Genomic DNA, 25,770 nt, shown 5'->3' with positions numbered 1-25,770 from the left:
GCGGGGAATCGAACCCCGGTCTCCCGCGTGACAGGCGGGGATACTGACCACTATACTACCGAGGACAATTTTTATAAAAGATGTCATTTTTATTGTGAAAGAGATATGTCCAAATTCAAGAATTTAAATAAAATAAGCAACTACACGTGCGAATAATGATAAACACCATCTGAAAGAAGCAAAACTACTTTACCTGACATGTTAAAAAGTATTCAAATTCGATACATATATTTTTAAGAGGTAGCTTAAAAAAATATAAAATAAACTGATAGTTTCTTTTTATTATTATTAAATTAGCTTATTGATACATATTAATTAATACTTATGTATATGTATGCTAGGACTATACATGCCAATTTAAAATTGTGACAACATATTAAAATTGACAAAATAGACAGTATAAAACAGGGAATGTATATAAGGTATAAAACTATGAAACAAATAAATAACTAAGTATATATATTTATTTAAAGTTAACTTAACATAGTTTTACTAAAATTTTCAATTTAACTTCACTGCCATATTTTGCATGTGTCTCCTTCTAACCAATTACTATACCTATCATATATTGCTTAAATTTAGTTTATAATGAAATATCAAGTATTAAAGTTACTAAGATATAAATATCATAGCAAACATTGCACTCAAAACAGAAAAATAACTATATTTAAGAAGGTAGATTTCAATAAATAACTAACCTCTTTGAATCACGGCGTATAATGTGATTACAGAAGCAACACACTGTAAATGTTGAGTTTTGATCGGTACTAAGTATACATAGCTTGTTTATGTTGTCCTTACTATCCAATTTATGTCCTCAATTGCTGCTACTCGGCACTTACACCAAACTTCCTTGTCAAATTATTTTTTTACTGAAAAATACCTCAGACACAACACTAATATTAGCATTTATAAAGATTGCCTAAATGAATAAAATTACACATTGATGGCGATGTGCTCAAGCATTAGAAGATCGTCTAAGTTGGTTACTTTGCATTTAAAGTATGCATTAGATTATATGGTTGATTATTGAACATAAAAGGTCAACAAAGAATGAAACTTAATCTATAAGTACAAAAACTATGAAATGCAATTTACACTATAAATAAATCATGTTGACTTAACGCTTATTATCAAATAATACTTAAAATAATTAATTGTTATTCCATTAATAATTTTAAAAAACATTAAGTGTGTTTCAGTACATGTAGACAAAAAATTAGCAAATCACTTTGTACAAGTATTTAACGTTTCTTAACTGATCAATTAACTATAGATTTTTAAAACAGAACAAAAAATAAGTTGTAAAAATAACTTATTAAAATTGTTCACGTCTTTAATATTTATTAAAGGGAGAGATAAGTAAACTCAGCGTTAATTATCAACACCGACTGGATATTCACCCAAACCCCCTTCATGTGGAGCTGACTAACACAGAGAACCATCGCCGAAGATTGAAGCGTTTCAAGCTCCAAGACCTACCAAATCGTTTTTAGAATAAGTAGTTTGTGAGTGCGTGGCTTGATTGTGCGTGTGCCTTTAAAGTCAATATGTTAAGGTTGGTTACTGCACCAATCCCTTGACTTTTTTTTATTTCGTTTGTTTTAATTGTCACCAGTCCAGTTCATTATCTCATGTGAGATAGATGGCCTGAAAATAAGGGGAAAAAATCATTTTGATATAAACAAAAACATCACTAATTCCATAAATAGTAATTGTTAATGGACCATCATATATATAACAAAAATAAATGTATGATAATTAATTACTAACTATTTTGGTGTGTTTTCCTCAAACGTATACTTTCATATTTGTACGGAAGCCAACAAGTTCACAAATGTTGCTTTACTAAATTTGCTCTTAAATTTGGCGCCAAAAATCATAACACCCGGAAGATTAATGTTTACCCAGCATGTTTACCGGCAACTGAAAATTACTGTTATTTTTAGTAGTTGTTCTATTTGCTTATCTTCTATCAATAAATACTGCATCAAAACGTAATTTGTTTAAAAATAATTCCTTAACATTTTTAGATAGTGTTCTAAGATTGCAGTACAAATATTAATAAAAATGCTGAAATAATATTTAGTTAAGTAAATTGTCCAATAATTGATTTACTTGTCCATTAAACTTAATCACAAACTAAGCAATAAATATTTCAGAAAATATTGTAATTTTCATATATAAATTCATGCATATATTCTATGATCATTCAAATATGTATAATGTCGTAACACAATTTCTAAATACCAGTATACAATTTATTGGACCTCTTTTGATATTATGCTAATATGAAATGGAATCTGAATCGCATTATTTTCCATATGCATTTTTCATTCCACTGCAATATTATCCATTTTTTTCTCATTTGAAACGTAACTTTAATGAATAGAAGTGAATATATTATAATTCCTGCAACGGAGTCCAAGCTACGTTAATAGTTTTAAAGAACAGAAAGCCAGCGCTATACATACCATATGGTATCCATAATATAAAATGGTAAAAAAAAGAATGTGACTGGAAAATGCAAAATTTATTACGTTATGGAACGAACGCCAATGCACACCTATTTAAAAGTATACGAGTAAACGGTTTATCGACATTAAATTGAGAAAGCTCTATAAAAAAAGCTATATAGTTTGTTTACAGAGTTTAAACAAACAGAACGTTATTGAGCTATATAGTATTTGGGGAAAAACTGAATTAGGGTTAGTAGGAAATCTGTTGTTTATATATGTAAAATTAGATTTAATTTGATGCTATCTATATAAAAAGTATTAAAAAATGTACAATTATGTGTTCTTTAATTTAATCCGGTGAAATTTAATCCGTTTATCTTGAAAATATTGAAAAACTAAGTGTTAAGTTAGGCTATATGTTATACTGTATAAAGAGTTGCATATATCAGTACCTATAAGCGAAGGAAATATTGTTTATTAGATACAATTAAGTGTAATCCATTTAAATTACAAACAAAAACAAAAATAATAATTATAATTTATTTAATCATTTATATATGATAATAAAAAAATAACTCTTTTTAGGTGAAATACTTGGTTTAAAAGTTAATTTACTACTATTATCAAAATTAAAGAAATATACTAATTCCTCAGAAAAGTCTTCAAATATGATCTTAAATTAAAAGTCATAAATCAAAAATAATGAGAGGAGAGATTTTTCTTTGTTACTTATAAGAATGATACTATAAACAAGATTAGTAAGTTGGTATAATCATTTTCATTTTTCGACTCAAAAATGTTTACAGTAAGACCTCGTTTAGTACTTTCTAGATTATAACTGATTCGTCATCACAGGATGATTACAAATGTTCTAAATTTGCCTAATAATAACAATCTTTTTCCGACAATATAAAAAAATCTTTTCATACAATAGCAATAAAAAGTTAACTGCTACAAATGCCTATTGACCATAGGTAAATTTACCTATTTACAGTATTAAAGTAACCAATTTGTTATATGCTAATGTGACTTCCTTAAACGCTGTTCCGTTTAGTGTTTTCGTCTAGAAAGATATAATAAAATACTAAACGAAATCTTGCTATATATTGAATGAAGTCCTGAAACTGAAACATTCTTTTTTAACAACAATGTTATTTAAAATGTTGTATTACAATTTATAGAAATACAGTGGAACCTACAGTGGAAATTTCCGGATATTTACTCGTATAGTAAAACATATTAAAAAATACACAAGTTTTAAAAATGATGTAGAAGGCGCGCAATCGTTATGCGAAACGTCGCTCATTTTTCTTACAATTCATTTTGCTCGTTATGCGAGGTTCCATTGGGTTCCATTGTATGTCAAGGAAACTGCAGATATTAATTAATTAAAGTAGTGAACCTATAAACCTAAGTTTATGTTTTATTTTCAGGTTTAAGAACCAAGAAAGTTTTAAGTCAAACATGAATGTTTACTTAAATTCTTACAACTACAAAATTAATAATTTGAATGACTTCAAATTGCACTCAACCCTCTTATGATATATCCCATCAAAGAAGTACCAACTTTGATATTCGATATCTCTGGTACTTTACTTTAACAATTCTTAGTTTTTTTTATGGTAAAGGTACTTTATCAGCCTTGCAGACATGTTTTAGTAATTATATGTAATATTGCCTTTTGCAGACTAAACCATGGATAACTCAAAAAATCGCGTATTATTCGAATATGAGTTCCATCGTGAAAGCTGCAGTGGAAACTGTTTCACCTTAAAGAACGCGTGAATTATCAATAAGGTTTGACGTTACTATTGCAACAATATTAAATCATAAGAAACAAATATGTAAGGTTAAGAAACTGGACAGATGGTTTATGCATGTTAAGAAGTTTGCTTTTATCTACTGTAGCCAAATAGACGTAATGACGAGGGAGCTATGAAATAAGCAGTCAAGTTTGATGAATAAAGAAAACCTCTTGCAGGACAATACTTGAACAAGTCGCACGAATAACGTTACTTAAGCTACAAGAAATGGAATTGGAAAATCTCTGTTACCCATCAAAATCCTCAGATCTTACAAAAACTGACTATCACTGTTTCCTAGCATTGGATCACTTCTTGCAGGAAAAAAATATGTAATTTCCAACAAGCTATAAATACCACTTTAGCGATTTTATCACCAATAATTCTTCAGGCTTATTGGCTGCCGGAATTAACAAAATGGAAAAATTGTATTGATAGCTTAGGAACGCGATTAGATGTAATATGGAAACTTGAAATTAGATTAATTTATATCGAGTTATATGAAAACCACGTTAAGTGAAGAAAATGGAAGAAAATACATAAATATAAACGAGATTGATTTCTATGTAAACTGCAGAGTACAATGTTAAGTTGCAGTCGAATTTTTTGTTTTGCCTTGTAAATAAAACGGATTATGTGAATATCGCGTTACATGAGGATTTTCTCTATACACGTATTTATTGTTGATAACATAATTAATAACAGTAAATATTTTCTTAATATAAAATGTTATAATTAAACCTTATTGCACAAATATATTTGTTTAAAACTTAACAACAATTTGCTTCAACTAAATGTCTAAATTCTTACATCAATCATCGAATAGTTAAGTTATTTGATAACTGTTTCATACAATTACAATTTCACGTAATATTTAACAACTTTTAAGTCGAAATATTAGAAGAAAATAAATAATAAAAATAAAATACCTGCTTTCAATATTTGAGATACTCCAACAACTTGACAACCGGTTAAGCATAATCACTGAAAAAATGAAAATACAAGATTTTAAAACACAAGTAATTCAATTTAAGTGCAATAAAGTTCAAGGACGGACGAAGGTAAAAGAAACTTATTTAAAATATCAGATTTCGTAATCTCTTTAGTTTGTTTATTGTTCTCCAAGAAGCAGTACGCATCATCATTACAATTGCATAAAACAACAAAAAAAAAACAATGCCGTTCTTGCATTTAATTCTTCTTGTCGTTAGTCTTCAATGCATAATCATAATAAATTACACATTCATGTTACAGTCTTAACAGCTAACAATTATATTTCCCTTACACGCATCTGCGTTTTCTTTTATTTATATATACAAAGAGCACACGGAAATTCAAATCTAACTAATTATCAGACATCGCATAATCTTATTAATTTATTTCATACTTTTTTGTTTGTTGGTTCCGTTCAAATTCAATCGAAATGTATGTAATTAATTAATTAATTATCATTTATTTATTATCAATCAACTTGTATACATTATTTATAAAATATCAATTACTTTAGGCACACATTTTACACAATAATAATGGCCTTTTCTCATCAACAAAGACACCTATTTGAAAGAAAAAAAATCTTCTATTCTCACGAAACAATCCATTCATATTACTACATTTATATAATATATATATATTTCTTTCTCATCAGTCGATTATGTATAATCACAACTAATCTAAGACTCGTTACGCGTGTTAAATTAACAAACTTAAAATAAATAAAGCGGATTTACCTTAATTATTCGTATTTATATTTAAGTTTTGTTTATTTATTCTTTATTTTTTAATTTATTTATTAGAGAGAAACAGCGAGAATATTTGGTTTTGTTTTCTTGCGGTGCCGGTGAATTATGTTGGATGGAGAGAAAAAAAAAACACAGACACACAAAAACTGAGCTGCTTTGGGAGTCGGACGTGCACTGGAAATCAGAGGAACGAAATGGTGAATAGAGGATCGTCAGCAACTGCGGCCTTGCAATTTAAAACACGCCAGGCTATTTACCTTAAAAAAAATGGTGTACATAGGTATTAGTGTATAAATAGAAGTAAATAAAACCTTGGAATTTTTAGAGGCAACTTCTCCTTAATACTGAATGACTTTACATTCGTTATTTAATTTAACAATATTAATCGTAACATTTCGTATTGTCCGTTTCTTTTTTTAATTATTATTCATAATTTCCTGTAATAGTTTTCAATTTTGTTGGTTAACGGATTTAAATATATCAATTTTTCTATTTATTTTTGTTTTCCCTTGATATAAATGTATATGGGTCATTCAAAATTTACTCGATTAATATATTTTCTGGGTATATTTGCAATTTATCGGCACTTGACATTTATACTACGGAAGCACTAGAGTCCAAATAATTACATGGAGAAATCAAATCGAAAATTATGAAGAAAAAAGAACTGTTTTTTTTTTTCTTGTTGGTCGAATCGTTACTCATCTTTCTTGGTTGGATATTTGCCATTGTAATACGGCATGTACTGGAGAACGGTCTTCCAGTCGCATATGTAGATGATGCCTATTAAGGAGGCAACACCGTAGAAGAGCATACTTGGTATAAACCCTTTGGCTGCGTTCACGTGCTTGGGTCCAATCACTTGGAGAAAATGTGGTAGCCGAAAGAGTGGTTGAGGGTCAGAATCACCTGAAGGAGGTTTATATCCTCCCCGTTTCTTGGGGACTTCCTCCTCCGGACACTCGCATTCCTCTTCCATTCGTCGTCTCCTCTCAGATTCACGTTCACAGCCCATTTTGTGCAAGTGTCGTGAGCATTGACAGTTTATTTTATTTTTCTATAAATTAAATGAAAACCTGCTCGTCATCTGACAGGCTCTGAACGCAATCTTCAACCGCACTCTTGATGGGAGTCACGGGATATTTGACGGGACCCCTCCACTTCCTGCTCAAACCCAAACTCCTCGGTAACGCGATGGCAATTGCCTCCTCTTCGTCCACCTTCTTCGGAATCATGTCGACGATCACAGCTCTGTTGATGTCCGAGCAAGACTTGCTTTCGCTTTCGCTGTACCTAATGTGCTTCTGGTATGGAACATCGTGTTTCTGGTGATTAAACGCATCATAGCAGCTCTCCGTGAGATGCTTCTCCCCGCATGATAATCTCTTCAGTTTCTCCATCGTTCTTTCAAGACGCACGCTCTTCACGTGCGTTTCGTTCAGCTCTCTCAAATCGACCTTGCTCTTCGGCAATTGTGACAAGATGAATTCGACTCTTTTCCCTGTGGTCTTCAGAAGGGCCAGCGCATCATCGTACTTCAAACTGAGCAAGTTCTTGCCGTCCACGGCAACGATTTGATCCCCTGATTGTATGCAACCAGCCATATACGACGGCCCCCCTAACAAAACCGACTGCACGTAAACTTTTCCATCAGATCCTTCCGTGATTTGCATTCCCAAACTCCCTCGGCAATCCTTCTCAATCGAAACGGACCTCAGCAACCTCTCATCGGCGAACGATATGCAATTCAACTTCTCCATTAAAGTATCGCTCAATGTCTCTTGAAAGTTCGGGAGAAACTGATTGCTGGATTCTGAATAAAAGAATAAATAATGCAAACATTAAATTACCGAAAAATAAAAAAATAACACTAGAAACTCACCTAAAATGCACACTTTATCCGGAGTGATTGAAGTGGAACTACAATGAATCGAAACCGACTGTAGCGAATTCTGCTCGGAATCTTCTATTACATTCACGGCTTCCATAGATCTGCACACTCTGTTATTACCAAAGGCCCTGACTCCCATCTTAACCCCTCGTCTTTTCGCTAAAGTATCCTTTCCCACCGGGTTTTCGTTCTCCTTATTCTGGCACTCTTCTATACCCTCGAAATCGCTGACGCTTTTTGATCGTCTCATCTGCGTCATCTCTCTAGTATCGCAACTAGAATTCGAGTTAGACTCACGGAACTCCACCCGAAATTCAGGCATGGTACCACCTGTTAGTGTTTCAAGCTTGTACAGCGAATTGGTCTCGTTTTTCATGTCTTTCAGGGCAACTCCGAACTGCTGCGAAAGTGTGTTCAGACTGGTGAACTCAGTCCGAAGGCGCAAGAAGAACTGATGATGTAACGAAGCCAAACGAAACGTGAAATAACTCCTGAAAATGATTACATTCGTAGATTAAAAAATATACGTAACGTGATTAATAATTAATTTTACTTTTTGTGGTCCATCTTTAGTTTGTATTTTTTCAGTTGAGATCGGTGCATCTTTGCGGCGTGTGGCAGTATGCATAAATAATGTTTACTGTAGCACAAAGTTTGTATTGTCTTCCACTCGAACTTGTCCTGAAGGACCGGACCGCGCTGGGAATTGCGCAAGAGCTGTCTCTCGTATAAGTTGATCCCTTGGGCGCTCACATACAACCACACGTCTCGGTGTGTGCCGTCTTTAAGGACCTGAAACGGAAAATACTTTAGAATGCATGCAAGTAAATATTAAGATTCGCATCTTTACGTGACAGCTAAGATGCAGACACTTGTCCTTTGTTATTATAATGTTTTATTAGCAAGTAAAATGACCCATTTAATATGGCAATCTATGTAAGTACCCTACTTTATGTATATATAAAATGGAATGGAATGTGATTGGAATAGATTTAGAAGAAAACCGTGTTAAATGAGCGATATCAGTATATGCAAAATAATATAGTATTTAGAAATAGGATACGTTTTTAGTCTCTGTCCCACTTGTTTTTTATTTTCACCATCCGTCTCTGTGTATATATAATATAAAATGAAAGAAGATGGAAAATATATTTACCCAAATGGCGGTGTAAAAGTGTCCTCCGTAGTGTGGTAAGTTCTGCGCGAGTATAATGAAATCCTCTTCCGCTTTATCAGCATCCAATCCATATTTGAAGCGATGGGCTTTGATTAGCTCTCGGCGTAAATAACCATCATCGTCGGCGCAAACAGTTTCCGGTGCGTAATGTTCCAACAGGAAGTAATCCCTGGCGCCGTGTTCTCTTTCGTTGTAATCACCGAATTCCGCCTGCAGGGCGAGGCCATTCAGTTCGACGAGCTGATCGTAGGTGCAGGGCAATTGATGTTCGAGGATCGAACGCCTCAATTGCAAGTACAACAGATGTCTCGCCTGAGATCCCCGTACTCCCCTCAAGCTCGGCAGGAAGAATCGCACTCGCATGAAGAGGGTCATTGAAGCCGTCGTCGAGTTGATCGTTGCTACTTTGCAAAGTCTCGTGTCCGATGGCAGGAACACAAAGTCGCCTGCCATCAGAGCGGACAGACCAAGCATGAAGTTTTCTTCGATGTGCTCCTTTTGAATTACAAACTGCAATTAACGCAAATTAGCAAGTTGTGAGCATTTCCAATTCGATTAAACAATTTACCTCGAACAATTGACCGGCCGTCGTTGTATTTGGGTTACAAACGACGTCGACCTTTTGCCCGTTCAATAGTATCACAGTGACGCTCCTTCGGCAACTACCCTTTATATCATCCATTACGAACTCCTTCTTGGGTAGAGCTGCTCGCACCACGAACTCGGGCCCCACGCAATCCCTTGAGTTGCTCTGGATCTTCGGAGCTTCGGCCCTGTACAGTCTCGAAGCGGCCCTTTGGACCGGATTCCGTCGCATCCTCGGCCTCCTTCCAAGCCCCCCCTTTCCATATTTAGTAGGTGTCGGCAAATTGAAACTGGGGTCCTGGAAATCGAACGGTAATCCGTCGGGAACGCAAACAGATTTCGGCCTCTGTTTCACGATGGTTGTGCATGCGGCGGGGCTCGAGAGGTTCTCCATGCTGGTGCTTGCTTCTCGAGTCAGTTTGTGGGCAGTGGGTGATCGCAAGTTCATCCATCGTCTGGGGGCTCCTGTATTATTCAGATCCGAACTGCAAATAACACGATAATTAAATATCGAACGTCTAATTGATAATTAAATTCGGTGAACCTGTTTCTGGTTAGAGGTCGAAGTTCTGGCATCGCCGGCGGACCCCAAGCCGCCTCCTCCAGCGAGGCCAGCGCTTCCTGATGAAGATCCATGATTATGTGAGAGAACGGCCGGTTCTGCTGCCTGCGTCTGCAGTATTCCGAGATCACCTGTACGGACAATATAAAGTATAATTTATGATCTGGTGACGATAATCTAATACATCTGCATATTGTGTGTGTGTTCTGTTCGGAATGAAAACCTTTTGTGCCGTTGTTATCCCGTGCCAAACGTGCTGCTCGTAAATCATCGGACCTTTTGCATGCATATTCTAACACGGCCACCCGCCCACACATGTCCAAACACATGGAGGTGGAGGAGGATGAGGAGGTGTAGAATGGGAGACTCCGATAGACAGCACGAAGCTGAAAGATCGTTATCATACATACATACATTTATCCCCCAAACGACCTAAATCTCGCGACCCTTCCACGTCGCGTATCATCCAGAGATTATAAACGACCCCAATTAAAACTTATTCCCTTTTAAGTATTCAAATTTGAGGAACTTACCAAAATTTAAAAAAAAATCGCACGAAGCGATAAGCTCCTTTCATCGTCATATTAAATCTAATTCCAATTAGAGAAACATCTTTGCATAAACGCATTCCAGTACTGATTTATGAAAGTAATTAGTTCACATTTCTTTATTAATGTAGTTAATTGAATCAGTAACACGAACGTTTAACCATTGTTCTTTAAATAACTAGCACATTGTTTGCACAACTTTTTTCCCAAACTTTGAGGATATAATTTTCTTCCATAATTTCTTTTAAAAATAACATAATTAGTGACTATATAGAAACTAAAGAGGAAGGCATATTGTTAATATCCTTTAGTGAATCATTAATTGTGTTATGAGTTATCTCATCAATTGTCACAACGATTGTCGATAAATTATTATAGTTCTATTTATGATTTATAGTCTTATTCAGACTGCATAATTAATGACAAGTGCAGCGTAGTGGTTGCAACTTAATTAACTTCAAAATAATTAGAAATATAAATCTATTCTTTATTTTCCAAATAAAATTAATTAATTCTTTCTTCTAAAGTTTCAATTATTACAACTTATGATATATAAATTTATATATATATATACATATATATTTAAATTTATTATCTTTTATTAGGAAATGATATTTATTTAAAGTTTATATACTTATAACTGAATTACTTTAAACAGACTTCAAAATAAAATGAATACACAGTGATATAGTTTCGGTCTAATTTGAGTTTCCTTGAGCCATGTTGAATTCTCATTCGAAGCTCATATCCTCAGTATATGTTACAATTTTCGTATTATTTAATATTTAAATATGTATTGTGTATATTATAACATAATTTATATATGACTTAGCAGTAAATTCATGTTTAATTTGTAAAACCAACACATTTTCGTTAAAATTGATACAAATTGTGCGTTGAATTGTGCATTGAAAGTATTTTACAGTTTAAAGTTTATCGAATTTTACAGTATTTATAATAATCTAATGCACCTTTGATAATTACAGGTTGAAATTATTAGAAATTGTGCACATTATACTGGAGATTTTTTTTGAATTAAAATGTGTAAAACTGTACGTATTATACTCGAAATTTTCCAGTATTTAAAATAATCTACTATCCATTCTAGAATGTTTGTATTCCAATCAACTTAAAATATTGCCACAAAGGTTTTTACTATAAATTTAACAAGAAACTGACAAAAATATATTGATAATATATTAGTAATAAATTTGAATGAAATTTATTGAAAATAAATCTGTTGATAAATATATCTGCGCTATCAAAGGTAATAAATCATCAAAAAATATTTAATGTTGTTATTTATGATTAACCGAGAAAAAATAATATATTAGTATCATCTGGTAGATGTTCTTTTTCTTTCCTCATCCACCTCCAACTATACAGTATTGAATCGTCGTTCCCGATGGGCGATAAATTATATCGTGCAGCTTTATTATCCATAAATTTTATTGCGGAAGAAATCGGCCAGAACAGAATGCATGAAATATTGCGGAACGAATTTATGCTTTCGCGAAAATCCTATTTCTCCACTTCTCCTTTATTTCATTCTGTTCCTACGTACTATTTTTATTTTTTTTTCCCATTTTCTTTTTTTTTCCACCTTGAAGCGTCGACTAGAAAATTTGCGCATATTTCATCTGAAGCCATTAACGGTGGCTAGTTTAATTAATTTTTATTCAAATTTTAATTAAAATCTCACATTCCGCCTCTTGACGATTCGTTGATCCAACGATTCTCGTAAATATGTTTTCCGAGTTTAATTAGGAAAGAGGAAATTTATAAGTGTATAATAAAACGTAATTAATTGCCGTTGTTATAGTAATAATAGTAAAAAAATAATTTTAGGTAGTAATAATATTATTACATGAAACTGAACGTTAAATGAGATGTGGAAAGAAACCTCGAGTTTCAAGTTCAGATTTTTTTTCTTATTATCTAAAGAAAACTTTGCCCATTTGAGGAAAAGTTTACTTACTCGAAACGATCGTTATATAAATGAACGTAATTATTTTAAATGAGATATATATATATCTTATATTATTACTGTCTCATTATATCTGGTAGTTTATTTTAATAATATTATATAATCACTTATATAGTAAAGCAGTTTGAATAAGTTGAAAATCATACAAAAAATATTGGAAATTTTAATAAAAACTTTTGTCCAAATTAGGAACCAATAATAATGTGAAAAATATTTGCAATTTAATGTAATATAAAATAAAATTGTATTTTTATTTTTCTTATATTTTTTTGCAGTTTACACATATTGAAATTTATTAAATATTTTTTTGTATGTTGTCCAATGTGTTCAATTTTGTGTCCATCAAAAATACCTTTAATATATTGATCGTTAAATTATAATAATTTGAGTAAAACTTTTCTTCTTTTGTAATGTTTTATTCTTGACTTTAAAAATGGATCAATGGAATAGTGTTAATAATTGTATTTAACTCTTTATAGTTTTGTCTCAATTGTTTTATTTTTATTTAGCATTCATTTGTAATTCAATTTTTCACACAAATAGAAAATTATAAATCTTTCAATTGTTTGGTTCTACAATTATTGTACATAAGTAATGATTTATTTTAACTACATTATTTAGGTTAAGTTAGGTTTAGGTTATGATGTGATGATTAAATATTGAATTATAAAAAGCATTTCAGCAACTTCATGAAATATTTTTTGTCAGAAGTCAAATAAAAATTCATAATTGATTTAAATTAATGATAGAATATTGAAAATATAATTGTATTTAGTTATGTTTTACTTGAATATATCAGTTTTCAAATTGATTATACGTTTTTAATTAATTTTTGTAATAATAAAATGCATCTTTGTGATACATCATTAAAATGTAATAAGAAAATCGATGCATTCTCTGCATATTAATCAAACTGTGTAGCAAATTACTGGAGGAAAGACTTTCCAAAGTTATCGATTAGAGGAAACTTCGCTGCAGAAAGCATTGTCTTCGTCGACCTCACTCCAATCAAGGGAATCTATCGATTTCCAATGCAAAGTTAATGAAAATCCCCGAATTGTTGACGATATCATGACTTAAGCTTAAATGTAATTGACACAAAATGTAAACCTTTAAACCGTCCAAAATTTGTTTTAAGCGGCTTAGCAGCTGCGGCAGAGAGCTCCATCCTCTAAAACTATTCCGCAACAGTTCAAAAGTTGCAGACACCAAGTATTAGCGGATATTATTACTGCTGATAATTCAATTTGACGCGTATAAGGATTTAACAAAACGAAACGCCATACTGTGTGAAATGTGTTCATTATATAGAGTGCGGACGTAAACTGCTGATCGTTAGCGAAAATAGTTTCGCGAAACTTCTCGAAATACTTATTACTTCTTAAAGTGATCTTGTTCCGTTCAATTAATTAGAATTTAATTAAAGCTGCAGGAAAATTTGCGTAACACTAAACTTTGGGGACGTAATGGTTTGAAGTCTCCGGAGAAGTTTGTCGACGATTATTTTGGAACAATTCATACGCATTTATATTAGACATAGTTCGGAATGTCAAAAGTGATTAAGGCTTGACAAGAAAGTTGGCGGTGGATTACGGTATTGATTTTCTGCCCCCCACGGTGGAGGCGGTTGGTAAGGGCGTGTTGCGATTTATGGCCATTTCGAAAACTGCCGCCACCCAATCTCCCTTCATCTCTCCCACTCGCTCTTCGCCAAAGTTGAATCGGAGGTTGTAGCCAGGATAACTTGTTGCAAGAGGCCACAGTACTACAGTTATTATTATTATTATTACCATTTACAGATTTATCGAACGTATTGTATTGTTGATAATTTTCAATGCGGCGAATAATTTATGCCAAAAACGGGGAAAATCGACGCGATAAATTCAAGAGTAATTGGACACCTTCAACGGGCATTAATTAATTGCGGATGGCCATCTGCGTCCGTGGTAATGCAAGAATGTGTATGTGAATCTAATGTACGCTGTTAAACAAGTGTGTGTGTGTGAAATGGATACGAGTGTGCATGGATTTGGGTTAACGGAAATTATTTTGGACCATGAGCAACCCACATAAAACAATTTATCAGAGAAAATCCAACATTTAACCGTCCTAACAATATCATCATTTGGTCGTTCCATTTCCGCGAACGTCAGCAGGAATTTGTACAAACCATTATCAGATTTTAGATACGATGCTTGTAACTATCCAATTTTTATTTATACTTCAGTTATACCATATTATAATTTTTAAAACAAATTGATAAAGAAAATATTGAAAAAATCATAGATGCTATTCCAAAAAGATCGCCGGATTTCATTTTTGAATTAGACACATTATTTATTTGAAAAGTGATAATATTTTTAGTTCGTTATAAAGTACAAATGTTGCGATTAGTATGTTGGTGTCAGTTGTCAGTTGGATGTTGTGTATGTCGCTGGAAGGTGCTTCTTCAAATGTTACTGTTGTTTTGCAAAATTTTCGAGTGAATGCCCATACAAGGAATGACATTGTTCAGAATCAAACCAATTTCCTCATTTTTTTAAATTAATCTTCGTTTTGAGGACTCATTTGGATTATTTCGACTAAAAATTTCACGAATATTGCAAACTGTACAATATTTCATATTTACTAATCGGAAATCGAAACGGACATATTTAGACCTGCTAACCTTATTTTTATTGTGGTCTATAACAAACTATAAGAGCTGATAGGACCCTACTCGCGACTTTTAGATAAGTGATTCTATTAAAAAACATTATTACGTAAATTCAAATTTTTAATTAATTAACATATTGTTTTTTGAAGAATTAAACATGTACATGACTGAAAAAATATAGCTTCTGCAACATTTTTTATTCCTACAGTGCATTTTGTAAGTAATGTATGGTAGACGTGAAAATTAAAAAGTTTCTCTGTATGATCACTTTATTGTTGGGAATGAATAGAACGGCAGCGCAGAAATGAAAATAATAACGCAACGCATTGTGCTTCCATTAATGAAAATATGCTGTACATAATATTTATACATTACGCATGATGTTTAAAAGTATTACTCTCTTATAGTTAAATGTAAACTTATACAATAATATATAGTTGTAATCACATTTCGATACACATTTTATGTTGATTATATGTGGACTATTATATATTGTTTTTAATCATCAACTTTTAAATTAAAAGTGGCAAAATTTCATTAAACTGATGCCATAAAGTAAATATACTTGGTAAATGAAAACGTTATACATGCATGTGTTTATATTTAAATGAGACCCAGGTATTTAAAAGACAGTTGATGTCTTCTTCTTCTTCTTCCTTCCTCTCCACACTTCACTTGGCTTCATGTTTGACTTTCATAAAAATAAATGTAGTTAAATTCGAAATTTTGACTGTGACTTTATTTCCAACAGACAAAAATAAAGAAATTGTAATTATAAAATAAAAAAAAAGTAGGGCAAAAAGCCCTTTGCAGCAGCTGACTTTTTTTCGATTTATGATATTTATATTATCGTATTGAGTTTTTTTTTTGTAAGTTTCTGTTTCAATAAATATTATTATTATTATTATATTAAAAAAGTACTACAAATCTAAAATCACATGTGTTTTTTTATGCAAATCAATCAATAATTTGCAACTTTTCTACAATAGATGTGGTAGAAATGTTCAAAATGTTCCAAATAGTAGATGTGGTAGAAATGGTAGATGTGTAGATTTGTTGAATAATTTTATTTTTGAATTTGAATGATATGGAAATGCGGAACGTCAATTATAAAATTATAAGAAATTATTTTATTTCAATATTTTTGTTAAGTTTTTAATTATAAAGAATATTTTTCGCTTTTCATTAGGAATCACAAAACACAGAAATCATGAAAGGTTCTAAAGCGAGATAAATGTGCAAAAGCAAAGTTCATTCATCATTTTCTTTAATGACGACGACGATATTCATTCTAATTGGGATCGGTGTTTGTGTTTGGGCATTTAGGGGTGAATCGTTAAAGCATTAAACTTACGTCGAGTAGATGCATGAGGGAGGCCCTGGAGGCGGCATGAGGCCGGGTCGTGTCCACCAAGACCTGGCAAAGCTCTCCACTTATACGTGAGGTGGCTGCGTGGCTCGTTAGCGTCGCTCTCTTCAGAGCTTCGCCCAAACCAAAGATCCACATCTATAACAAAAAAAAAGGCGAAAACAATCAAGCAAAAGAAAAAAAGTTAATGCACAAAAGTAGAATTGAACACGGATTTTCACCGCAAAAAACAATTACTGCTTAAGTTACAGCGCAACATTTGAATATTAGCACTTCCAGTCCCAATTTGAATGGGCTACGACATTACGCCACAATTAAACTTAATTAAAATGATAATTTTATTTGCCCCGACGAGAACCGCACAGCAACTAAATGAAAACCGCTCCAATTTACTCTCCAATCTCGCTCACTTCCTATTTTCATTTTCATTGCCTTTCCATTCGCTGCACAGCGCCCTCTGCTACTATATTCCTTCCTGTTCTTCTATTTCATTTCCATTGGGACTAAATGGACTTTATCGAACCAAAATTAATTAATACAATAGACTTTACATGAAATCCCCATATAATGAATTTCAATTTACAAGAACAAAAAATACTTGCTATTCATATCAACACTATTTTGTAATCCTATGGTAATCCTTCGATTTCTACGTTAAATTTGTAAGCTTAAACCAACTATTTTTTTAATCGATTTTTTCTTTACAAGAATACATTGTTAAAGATTTCCATGATTTAAATATAGAAAAATATGACGCAACTTTTTTTACCATTCGACATAACTATGTGATTTTGTTATCAATTTAAATGAGTAGGTTCTTTTTTTAAATAACTACAAAAAATGTGTTGAATATTAGCAGTGTAAACGGTTATAAACAGAGTAATATTCAATTCGTTTATATGACTAGTTTCAAAAACTTATTAAAGATAATTGGATTTTCTTCTAACAGTTTCAACATCAATTATCTTTCAAAAATATTTTTCTTCATTAATTTTACTATTAAAAATTACAGTGAAGATAGTAACAGATAATTCGATTTTAGAGTATTAAATGGAATTATTGTAAAAATATTAATATTATAATATATTCTTTAATTATTAAAATTCGCATCTGAGAATATATTTTTAGTTTAAAATCACTATAAATATATACGTTTTATTATAAACTTGATTTTAATTAGAAAAAATATAACTGAACATAATATTATTGATAATATGGATATAAATAACTATATTGAATAAAATATTTTTCAATATAGGTAATTTAAAATTGCATGCATTTTGTATTAAATAAAATTTTAATATTATTATATTTCTGTTAGACTGTTGTTAATTGTTTGGAAATGTAATCTATGTTTTTTACTTTTTATTCGATTTTAGTCTTGATTCAAAATATTTCGATTTAAATGTTTTAAAAGAAACTAAATATTGATTGATTAAAATAAAAATACAGTGAGTATTCGCTTAACAACCAGATCGGATTTGGAACAAATCGCTTAACAAACGCAAAAGATTTGTATGTTTGGACAAACTCATGTTCTTATAATCAATACTTCACCAATCGATTGACGTTACCTTTGGGATAGAGATATTAAATGGATTAACGGACAATTGGTCTTTTCACAGATTATGTTCGTTAACCGATCAAATAGGACAAATAGTATAGAAATCTATTTTTGATACATAAATTATCGTTTTTTTTTTCATTTTACAGTCAAAGGTTTATTTTTTTAGTGTGTTTTTAAATAGTTCGAGATATTATTGGAACCGATTACACGTACTATGCGAGGTGTTTCTGTAATTATAATTATTTATGAATATTTAATAAATCCAGTTTGCCGAAAACACTATAAATTGATATTACTTCTTATCCCACGCTGAGATTCTCAAGGATCAAAATGATCGCATCCTGTTTTTATTTTTCCGCTTTATGTTGTCTTATAATACAGTTCAATCTCAGTGGGGAGTAAGATGAGAGAGCAACAAGTCCCGTCGAGCGTTGAAAAATGAACTGCACTTATATGCTCTCGCTGAACTTTCTCTTAATTTTCTTTTTACAGCGATGAAAGGAAAGGCAACAGCAATAGCAAAACACATAACAAAAAAAGATATATATAAAAATATACCTTCTCCGCCTCTGTATCCGAGCATTTCTTCCCCGGTCTGTATTCGGGAGCCAAGTATCCAGATAAATGCGCCGGAGGAACAGATGTTCCGTTGAAATTCTGTGCGAAACGGACACGACCTCTTGCTGATAATAGCAGACTGCTTGGTGTTACTAGAGGAATACACCAGCCACCAGAAACCCCATCTGAAAATAAAGAATACAATGATGATACATATAATTTAATACAAATATTATATATATCAGATGATAGTTTATAGTAGTAATTAAATATCATTATGAATGTAATAGGGAACAACTGTACGTAGTAACGTATAAAAATACGTACTATCGAATACATGTCAATACTAAAATACAATGTCTAACGGTCCAATAGATATTTCTAAATGCAGCATTCAGATTGAGTATTTCTCATCAGTTCAATTATATCAGATGATAGTTTATAGTAGTAATTAAATGTCATTATGTCAAGATTATTATTACCAATTTAATATTCATGTCATTACAATATTATACTGATCGAAGTTTGTAATTTCGAACAAATGTCCGTAGTAACGTATAAAATTACGTTACAAGGAATAATTGTCCATACTAAAATACAATGTCTAACGGATGGTTCTAAATACAGTTCGGACTTGGAAGAAATCGCTTAACCAATACTTTCGCAAAAGATTTGTAAGTTTTGATAAACTAATGTTCTGTTTCACCTATTTCACAACCGCAGTAAAAAATCCTGATAAATATTAACATTAATGTTCTAATGATTAGAATATTTCTGAGATTTTCTAAATTACAGCTAATTTTTTTCATATATAGTAGTATGTGCAAAACGGTTATTAATAATAACCTATTATGGATTAATACAAGTTTAATAATTTAAAATAATTAAAAAATAGCAAAAGCATAAAGAAATGAAGAGTAAATCATAATTATAATAATTATTACACAATATAATCATAAATGTTCTAATTGTTTCCCAATAAAACAAAATGAAAAATGACTTCCACTGGATTGCAATAAAAGCACGTAAACATTGTATTTAAATGTTTGCCAAAAGCGATAGAAAAATGGAAATTTACGAGGAATTGCACGATGTAAATGATTCATTTATTTAAATTATGCACGTTACGAACAAAAACCCGGCGCATCCACTGTAAATTGATTTTCGTTTTCATATTCACCGCGAAATGTATGAATAACTCCACGATCTCATATTCAATTTACATTTTTTGCGTTGTCGATACAAGTTACGTTCACTGCACTTCAATTTCATAATATAAAATGCTACTATTTGGCATTTATTTATTATTTTTATAGTGGATTTGTTAAAAAATATTTTAAAGCAAAATAAAACTATGCTAATAACTTTTTGGTTAAGTAATTCTTTAAGTACATAATATATTTTGTCAGTTACTTTTATTATATATAATTTAAATGTGTTTATTGTTATTTCTAATTACAGTTTAAAAATTAGGCGAACATTGAATTCAGTAATGTAAAACTTTAAAAAAAAACTCTACTTAAGTGATGTTTCACATTACCGTTTTGCCTAACGAGTAAGATTCTGGAGCGGGTTACGTTTGTTAGGCGAGATTCCACTGTATATACAACAAGATGTAAGTATTTATTTTTGTTAAATTTATTAAAAAAAAAAAATGTTATGCCTTAAAAAAAGTATTTTAAATAAAAACAATTATTTTAATCGAAGATAATTACAGAAAATGATAATAATATTGAATATGTATATGATATTTTACTTGATAGAAAATCTGGAATAAATGACATTAATCTGTAATACTTGAAGTGTATCAAATCGCAGTGAGCGTGTAAGCAGTTTGTTTTTATTAGTTTTGGTCGTGTTTGGCACAAACTCTATAAGCTTTGTGGAGTCGCCGGTTGAGAGATTTATTTAGGAAAGTGTATACCAGTTACAAAGTTTCCTGTTCATTATCTCCTACAAGCAGATAGATCTGTTTAAACCCGTTGCAGCCACATTTAACTTTGTTGCTTATATTACAAAAGCAATATATTAATTTTATCATAATAGTAATATCCAGTTCAAATACAATGCAATAAGAAAAAAACAATATGTAAGAAAAAGATCATTTTTAAATAATATATTCTTGAGATATAATACGTAAAATCCCTTTTTTTCTATACAAAAATAATTATTATTTACTTTTTTTTCAATTTATCTACTTTATTAAATATCTTCTATTCTGAATATAAACATTATTTCCTAAACGATTTTTTCTCCAATATTTAATCCGTTTTCCGAGAATAAATAACATCTAGTTTTGCTTCGCTTGAACGGTATTTTTCCCATCAAAAAGCAATGTTTTATCAACAAATGAAATTCTGATTTCCAATCTATATGTTATCCATTATTTAATTATTTCATAATGTTGAATTGTAATTTTAATTAATATTGTATCATTAAATAATCATTGTGCAAATGTATAGATATCAATAGTCGTTTATTCTTGAATAGGAAAACTTTCATCAAAAAGTTATATTTATATGAAAATCTTTATCGATTCATTTCGACCGAATTAATTGAAAGTTCTTCAATATTTGTATTTTTTAATTTATTTAATATATATGAAAATTATCATATACACTGTTTAATTTTTTATAACTTTTTCATTTTTCTTTTTTTGGAAGAAATTAACTTTTGAAAAATGAAAATTTATTTTAAAATGTTTTTGGAAGTATGAAAATGTAGCAGAAGTACAAAGAAAATAGTTTCAGAGTTTCAGACAGACTGAATCGAATAAAAGATAACTTTGAAAGAAATGGAACTGTTCAAGATGTTCATAGGCAACGTTCTGGAAGATCAAGAACATCAACGAGCTTCACCAGCTAATAAAGAGTTCTAGAAATTTATTGCGAAACATTCAAAATTAGATGTCCATCGTTGTAAATGAAAAAGGAACATTCCAATGATGAGCAAGTACCATCATCAACGAAGATGATCCGGATCGAAGAAAACAATTTTGCAAATGGTACTTTTAAAAATGTGAACAGTGCATCCTGTTCTATGAAATACCCTGCCTGTTCTCCAGACCTGGCTAGACTTTTTCTAGTGGAGATATCTTAATTATAAAATCTAAGCCAGAAAACTGACAACACTGGTAAGATTAAAAGCATACATTGAGTAAGAATGGGCTACAATACCGAATGAAATGTTTGCTGAAGTTTATGAATCAATAGCAAAAAGTTATCAGAATGGTAATAATTTTAAACATTTGTAGTAGAGAGAAAAGTTATATATTTTATATAGATTCTGTTGCAATTTAAATATTAATTATATGTGAAAAAAAATGAAATCATAATAATTCAAACAGTTCTGGGAGACCTTGTATTTATTGATAATAATTATTAGTATCTCTATCTCTCTATCATTGAACGTATTTTCCTGTCAAGTTTCAAACCTGTAACAGATATAGAACTCCAATAATGCGGAAAGCTCGAATGAATTAGCTGAATTCGCTATTAATGTTAGCTGAATTAGAATGGTGGGCTATATTATACGAAGTTCTGAATGTCCAAACTACATCCACCTGCATCTCGCAATATCCATTGATATTAATTTGAGAATTTATAGCAAATTAATTTAATTTTAAGCGATATAGCTGTATACTATTGAATTTGTATGATTTACAGATTTTTGTTAACAAAAAAATGTATATTTCACAATTTTTATATAAAATAATGATTGTAAAAATATACATGCATTAATTAAGTTAATAAACTCATTTTTAAATATTTTCCTCAAACATTTCAGTAAATCTTACATTATTTTAAATATATTAAACGATTTTGATATTTCGGAACACATTACCCACGTTATACGTATATCTTGCACTATTTGAAACCGTACTAATCGAGGACTGTAAAACCGTATAAAAATAAACAACAAAAAGATTATTGACTGTATTAACAACAAAAATGTGATCATGTATATATAAAAAATATATTATTTTTTAGCATCTATTTTTATTTTTGTTGAATTAAAATTTAGATATTTTCAAAACGTATTATAGTGAATAATGCAAAGAATACTGTATTTGCAATAATAATATTAAAAATAAATAAATTGGCAGCTATTTTTTATTTTATAAAATTTCTTAGTTTTTTTTTTCAAAATTCACATCTTTTTAAATTTCCCGCTTCCAGAGAACATTGTTTTTTAAATTCTACCGTACACAAAGTATTGTTTTAATAATTTCGTAGAAACTGTTTATTTTTTAACATTCAGATTTATAAACTTTCAGATATGAATGTATTATTTATATAGTCATTAATATATATAAATATTAAAGAAATATACAAAAGGAATATTAATATTCAATAACAGAATCGGAAAAGTTCTTCATGAAATATGCATAGCTCGAACTAAAACACAAATTCATGTAGATCTTCGATGGATTGAGAATTCAGGAGCTACGCGTCAAAGTTAATGCCTAGGGACGAAAACTCCAAACGGAGGACGATGAGAATGCAAACAGAACCACAACTAATAATACTTAATCTCGTGAATACGACTAAGTTTGTATCGGACAGGATCTTTGATACTACAATAGAATGGGTGGTTCATAAGGCTGTATTGAATATCTGAATATTTAGTTGAATACTAATTTGTCCGTTAACGTTTGAATTGTTTGGTATAAGCTATTATTGTGAACATTTCAGCAATATTTACTGTTTTATATAATAAGTAATTGTTTTAATAAATGAAAAAATAACTTACTTTTGTTTAGTTTGTGATAGAAACCATTCCTTGCTATTTTCTTAACAATTTATACGGATATTAATAAATAAATGTTCAATTATATTAGGCGAGGTATTGCTATATGTACAGCAATATCTCGCCTAGTGCGTTTCGATCAGTGCGGATTCAGTGTACCATGAATTGAAAAATTCAAAACAAACTAAATGTTAAAGCAATCTATCAATAAATTTAAAAAAATGAGTGTCTTTTTTTTGTGAATTAGTGAAATTGATTATTCCTGTATTATCATTATGACTTTTGTACAAAATAATGATCTTGCATTAATATACTGTAACATAATAGTTTCAGTATGCAAATTTAGATAATTGACTAATTGCAATTTGAATTTCCAAATCAGATTTGTCTTAAGATAATTGAAATTAGTTTGGAGATTTTGCACTTGCAATATTAGGAAATTAGTGATTTGGTATGATTTTTGTGCATTGTAGAAAGTCTATATCTCTGTCAAAGTTAATATGCAATAGACAATGTTATTACTTCATTATCTTAATTAATCGATAATCAACTCATGTGACTTAAATTCATGTAATTATTAAACAATATAAACTTCTGTGTAAAAATATTATTATTAATAGAAAGCAAATGATGAAATAAAATATATTTATTACTATATTTTTTCATAATATAGAAAAAGAATCAAACAAAAAATAACTCACTAAAGTTATTCCTTAGTCTATTTTGACATAAACAAATTAATATAGATTAACACAAGATTTTAGTCTAAAATTCTAAGATTTTTTTGTATTCTTCGATGCAAAAAAGGATACAAGAAGTACGATACAAGCGTTAAAGTTAAAAAATATCCCGGAAATTCCTGTTTAAATTTAGGAAGTAAATGTGTAGTGTTGCAAAAAGTAGATGGACATGCTTGCAAGCAAAATTTCTTATATTTTTCTTAGAAAATTATTTCCAAATTTGCTGTAAATCCCTGGTTAAATTTACAAGACAAATCAATGGTGTCATTAAAAAGTCATTAAAAGTTTCCATTTTTTTCAGAAAATTGATTTTATAATTCCTGGAAATGTTAGGCTATATGTAGGTGATAAACCAGTGGCGTAACTAGAATGGGATGAGTCCATGTGCGAGCAAAGTTAATAGACTTAAAACTTTCCTTTTATTCCGGAATATTAATTTTAAAATTACCAGTGACGTAGGTTACCAGTGACGTAATAAGAAGTGGTGTGAAGGATGTCTCGTTCCCAAAGAACAAGGTGTTTCTAATTGCTGATACTAAAATTTAATTTACCTGACATCACTGAATAAAATATTCAAAATTCAAACTTGATAATATATTTTATTCGTACTATCCCCTAAATTTGTCTAGCTGTTAAATTAAATCTTCTGGATTCATGAAAAGTGTTTTTTAAGTTGTAATTGTTTATAAAATGAAAACATTTTTTTTTTAATTTAATACTAATTTAAGTCGTTTATTAATCTGTTTTATTACAGATTAACATATTTGATATTAATATAAAAATAACATTTGTAATTAATTTGATTTTATATACAATAATACCTCGTTTTATGGATTGGACAAATAATCATTTTAGTACGAAAATAATTATAAAGATGATAAATGTTTTAAATTTTATTTTAATGTTTCGTTTATAGTTTGAAAACAGAGAAATAAAAAAGAATAAACTTGTGTTTGCGTTTTATAGAATAAAAATATTATATNNNTTATTTTTAGTGCCTACAATCCTGTTATGAATCTGATATAGTTTCAATGGAAATGAAGATGATGTGAAACTATTGAAAGTTCGCATCAAAGGTAGACAAGCAAAAAATAAAAAGTAAAGAATATAAAACCTAAGGTTGAAGGTCTTCAAAAAGTGGAGAAGCAACCAAAAGTGGTAAATATTGCATTCCATAATAAATAAATAGTTCACTAATCTTCTTTTATCGAATATAGAAACCATTCAGAGCTGACGAGGAAGATGAAAGTCAAGGTTAGAGATTAAAAGCAGATTACAATGTTGCTAATGATCCAAATGCTTTAGATGTATACATGTCCTTGTTTACATTTAATAAATCCTAGAATATAAATCGATTTTTATATAAAATGTATCATAA

At 30.4% G+C, this 25,770-nt stretch overlaps 2 protein-coding genes across 2 annotated transcripts; both read right to left on the bottom strand.

Annotated features, from left to right (window-relative positions):
* Positions 1–6,516: 6,516 nt before the first annotated feature.
* On the bottom strand, positions 6,517–7,036 carry LOC108559265. The gene has a single exon (XM_017916486.1). The coding sequence runs from the start codon at positions 7,016–7,018 to the stop codon at positions 6,701–6,703; it is 318 nt and encodes a 105-aa protein (XP_017771975.1). The 5' UTR covers positions 7,019–7,036; the 3' UTR covers positions 6,517–6,700.
* A 15-nt stretch (positions 7,037–7,051) lies between these two features.
* LOC108559248 (tyrosine-protein phosphatase non-receptor type 13-like) lies at positions 7,052–19,179 on the bottom strand. Its single transcript, XM_017916462.1, has 8 exons — positions 18,904–19,179; positions 16,764–16,916; positions 10,201–10,349; positions 9,640–10,141; positions 9,051–9,581; positions 8,448–8,686; positions 7,886–8,385; positions 7,052–7,816 (listed from the first exon to the last, which is right to left on the bottom strand). Exons 1-8 carry the CDS (start codon positions 19,177–19,179, stop codon positions 7,068–7,070), a joined length of 3,099 nt encoding a protein of 1,032 aa, XP_017771951.1. The 3' UTR covers positions 7,052–7,067.
* Between the last annotated feature and the right edge of the window lie 6,591 nt (positions 19,180–25,770).

The sequence above is a fragment of the Nicrophorus vespilloides genome, unplaced genomic scaffold (assembly GCF_001412225.1).
Source record: "Nicrophorus vespilloides isolate i.1.1-1 unplaced genomic scaffold, Nicve_v1.0, whole genome shotgun sequence".
NCBI classification, from domain to species: domain Eukaryota; kingdom Metazoa; phylum Arthropoda; class Insecta; order Coleoptera; family Silphidae; genus Nicrophorus; species Nicrophorus vespilloides.
The sequence above is the reverse complement of the archived record's forward strand: the minus strand, read 5'-3'. Positions and strand labels throughout refer to the sequence as shown.

Coding starts and splice junctions, on each gene's coding strand:
- LOC108559265 (XM_017916486.1), bottom strand. CDS start 7,018: ATGGGCTGTGAACGTGAATCTGAGAGGAGACGACGAATGGAAGAGGAA.
- LOC108559248 (XM_017916462.1), bottom strand. CDS start 19,179: ATGATATTTAATTACTACTATAAACTATCATCTGATATATATAATATT. Junction 10,350..16,763: donor CCCTCATGCATCTACTCGAC/GTAAGTTTAATG, acceptor TTGTCCGTACAG/GTGATCTCGGAATACTGCAG. Junction 10,142..10,200: donor CGACCTCTAACCAGAAACAG/GTTCACCGAATT, acceptor TGTTATTTGCAG/TTCGGATCTGAATAATACAG.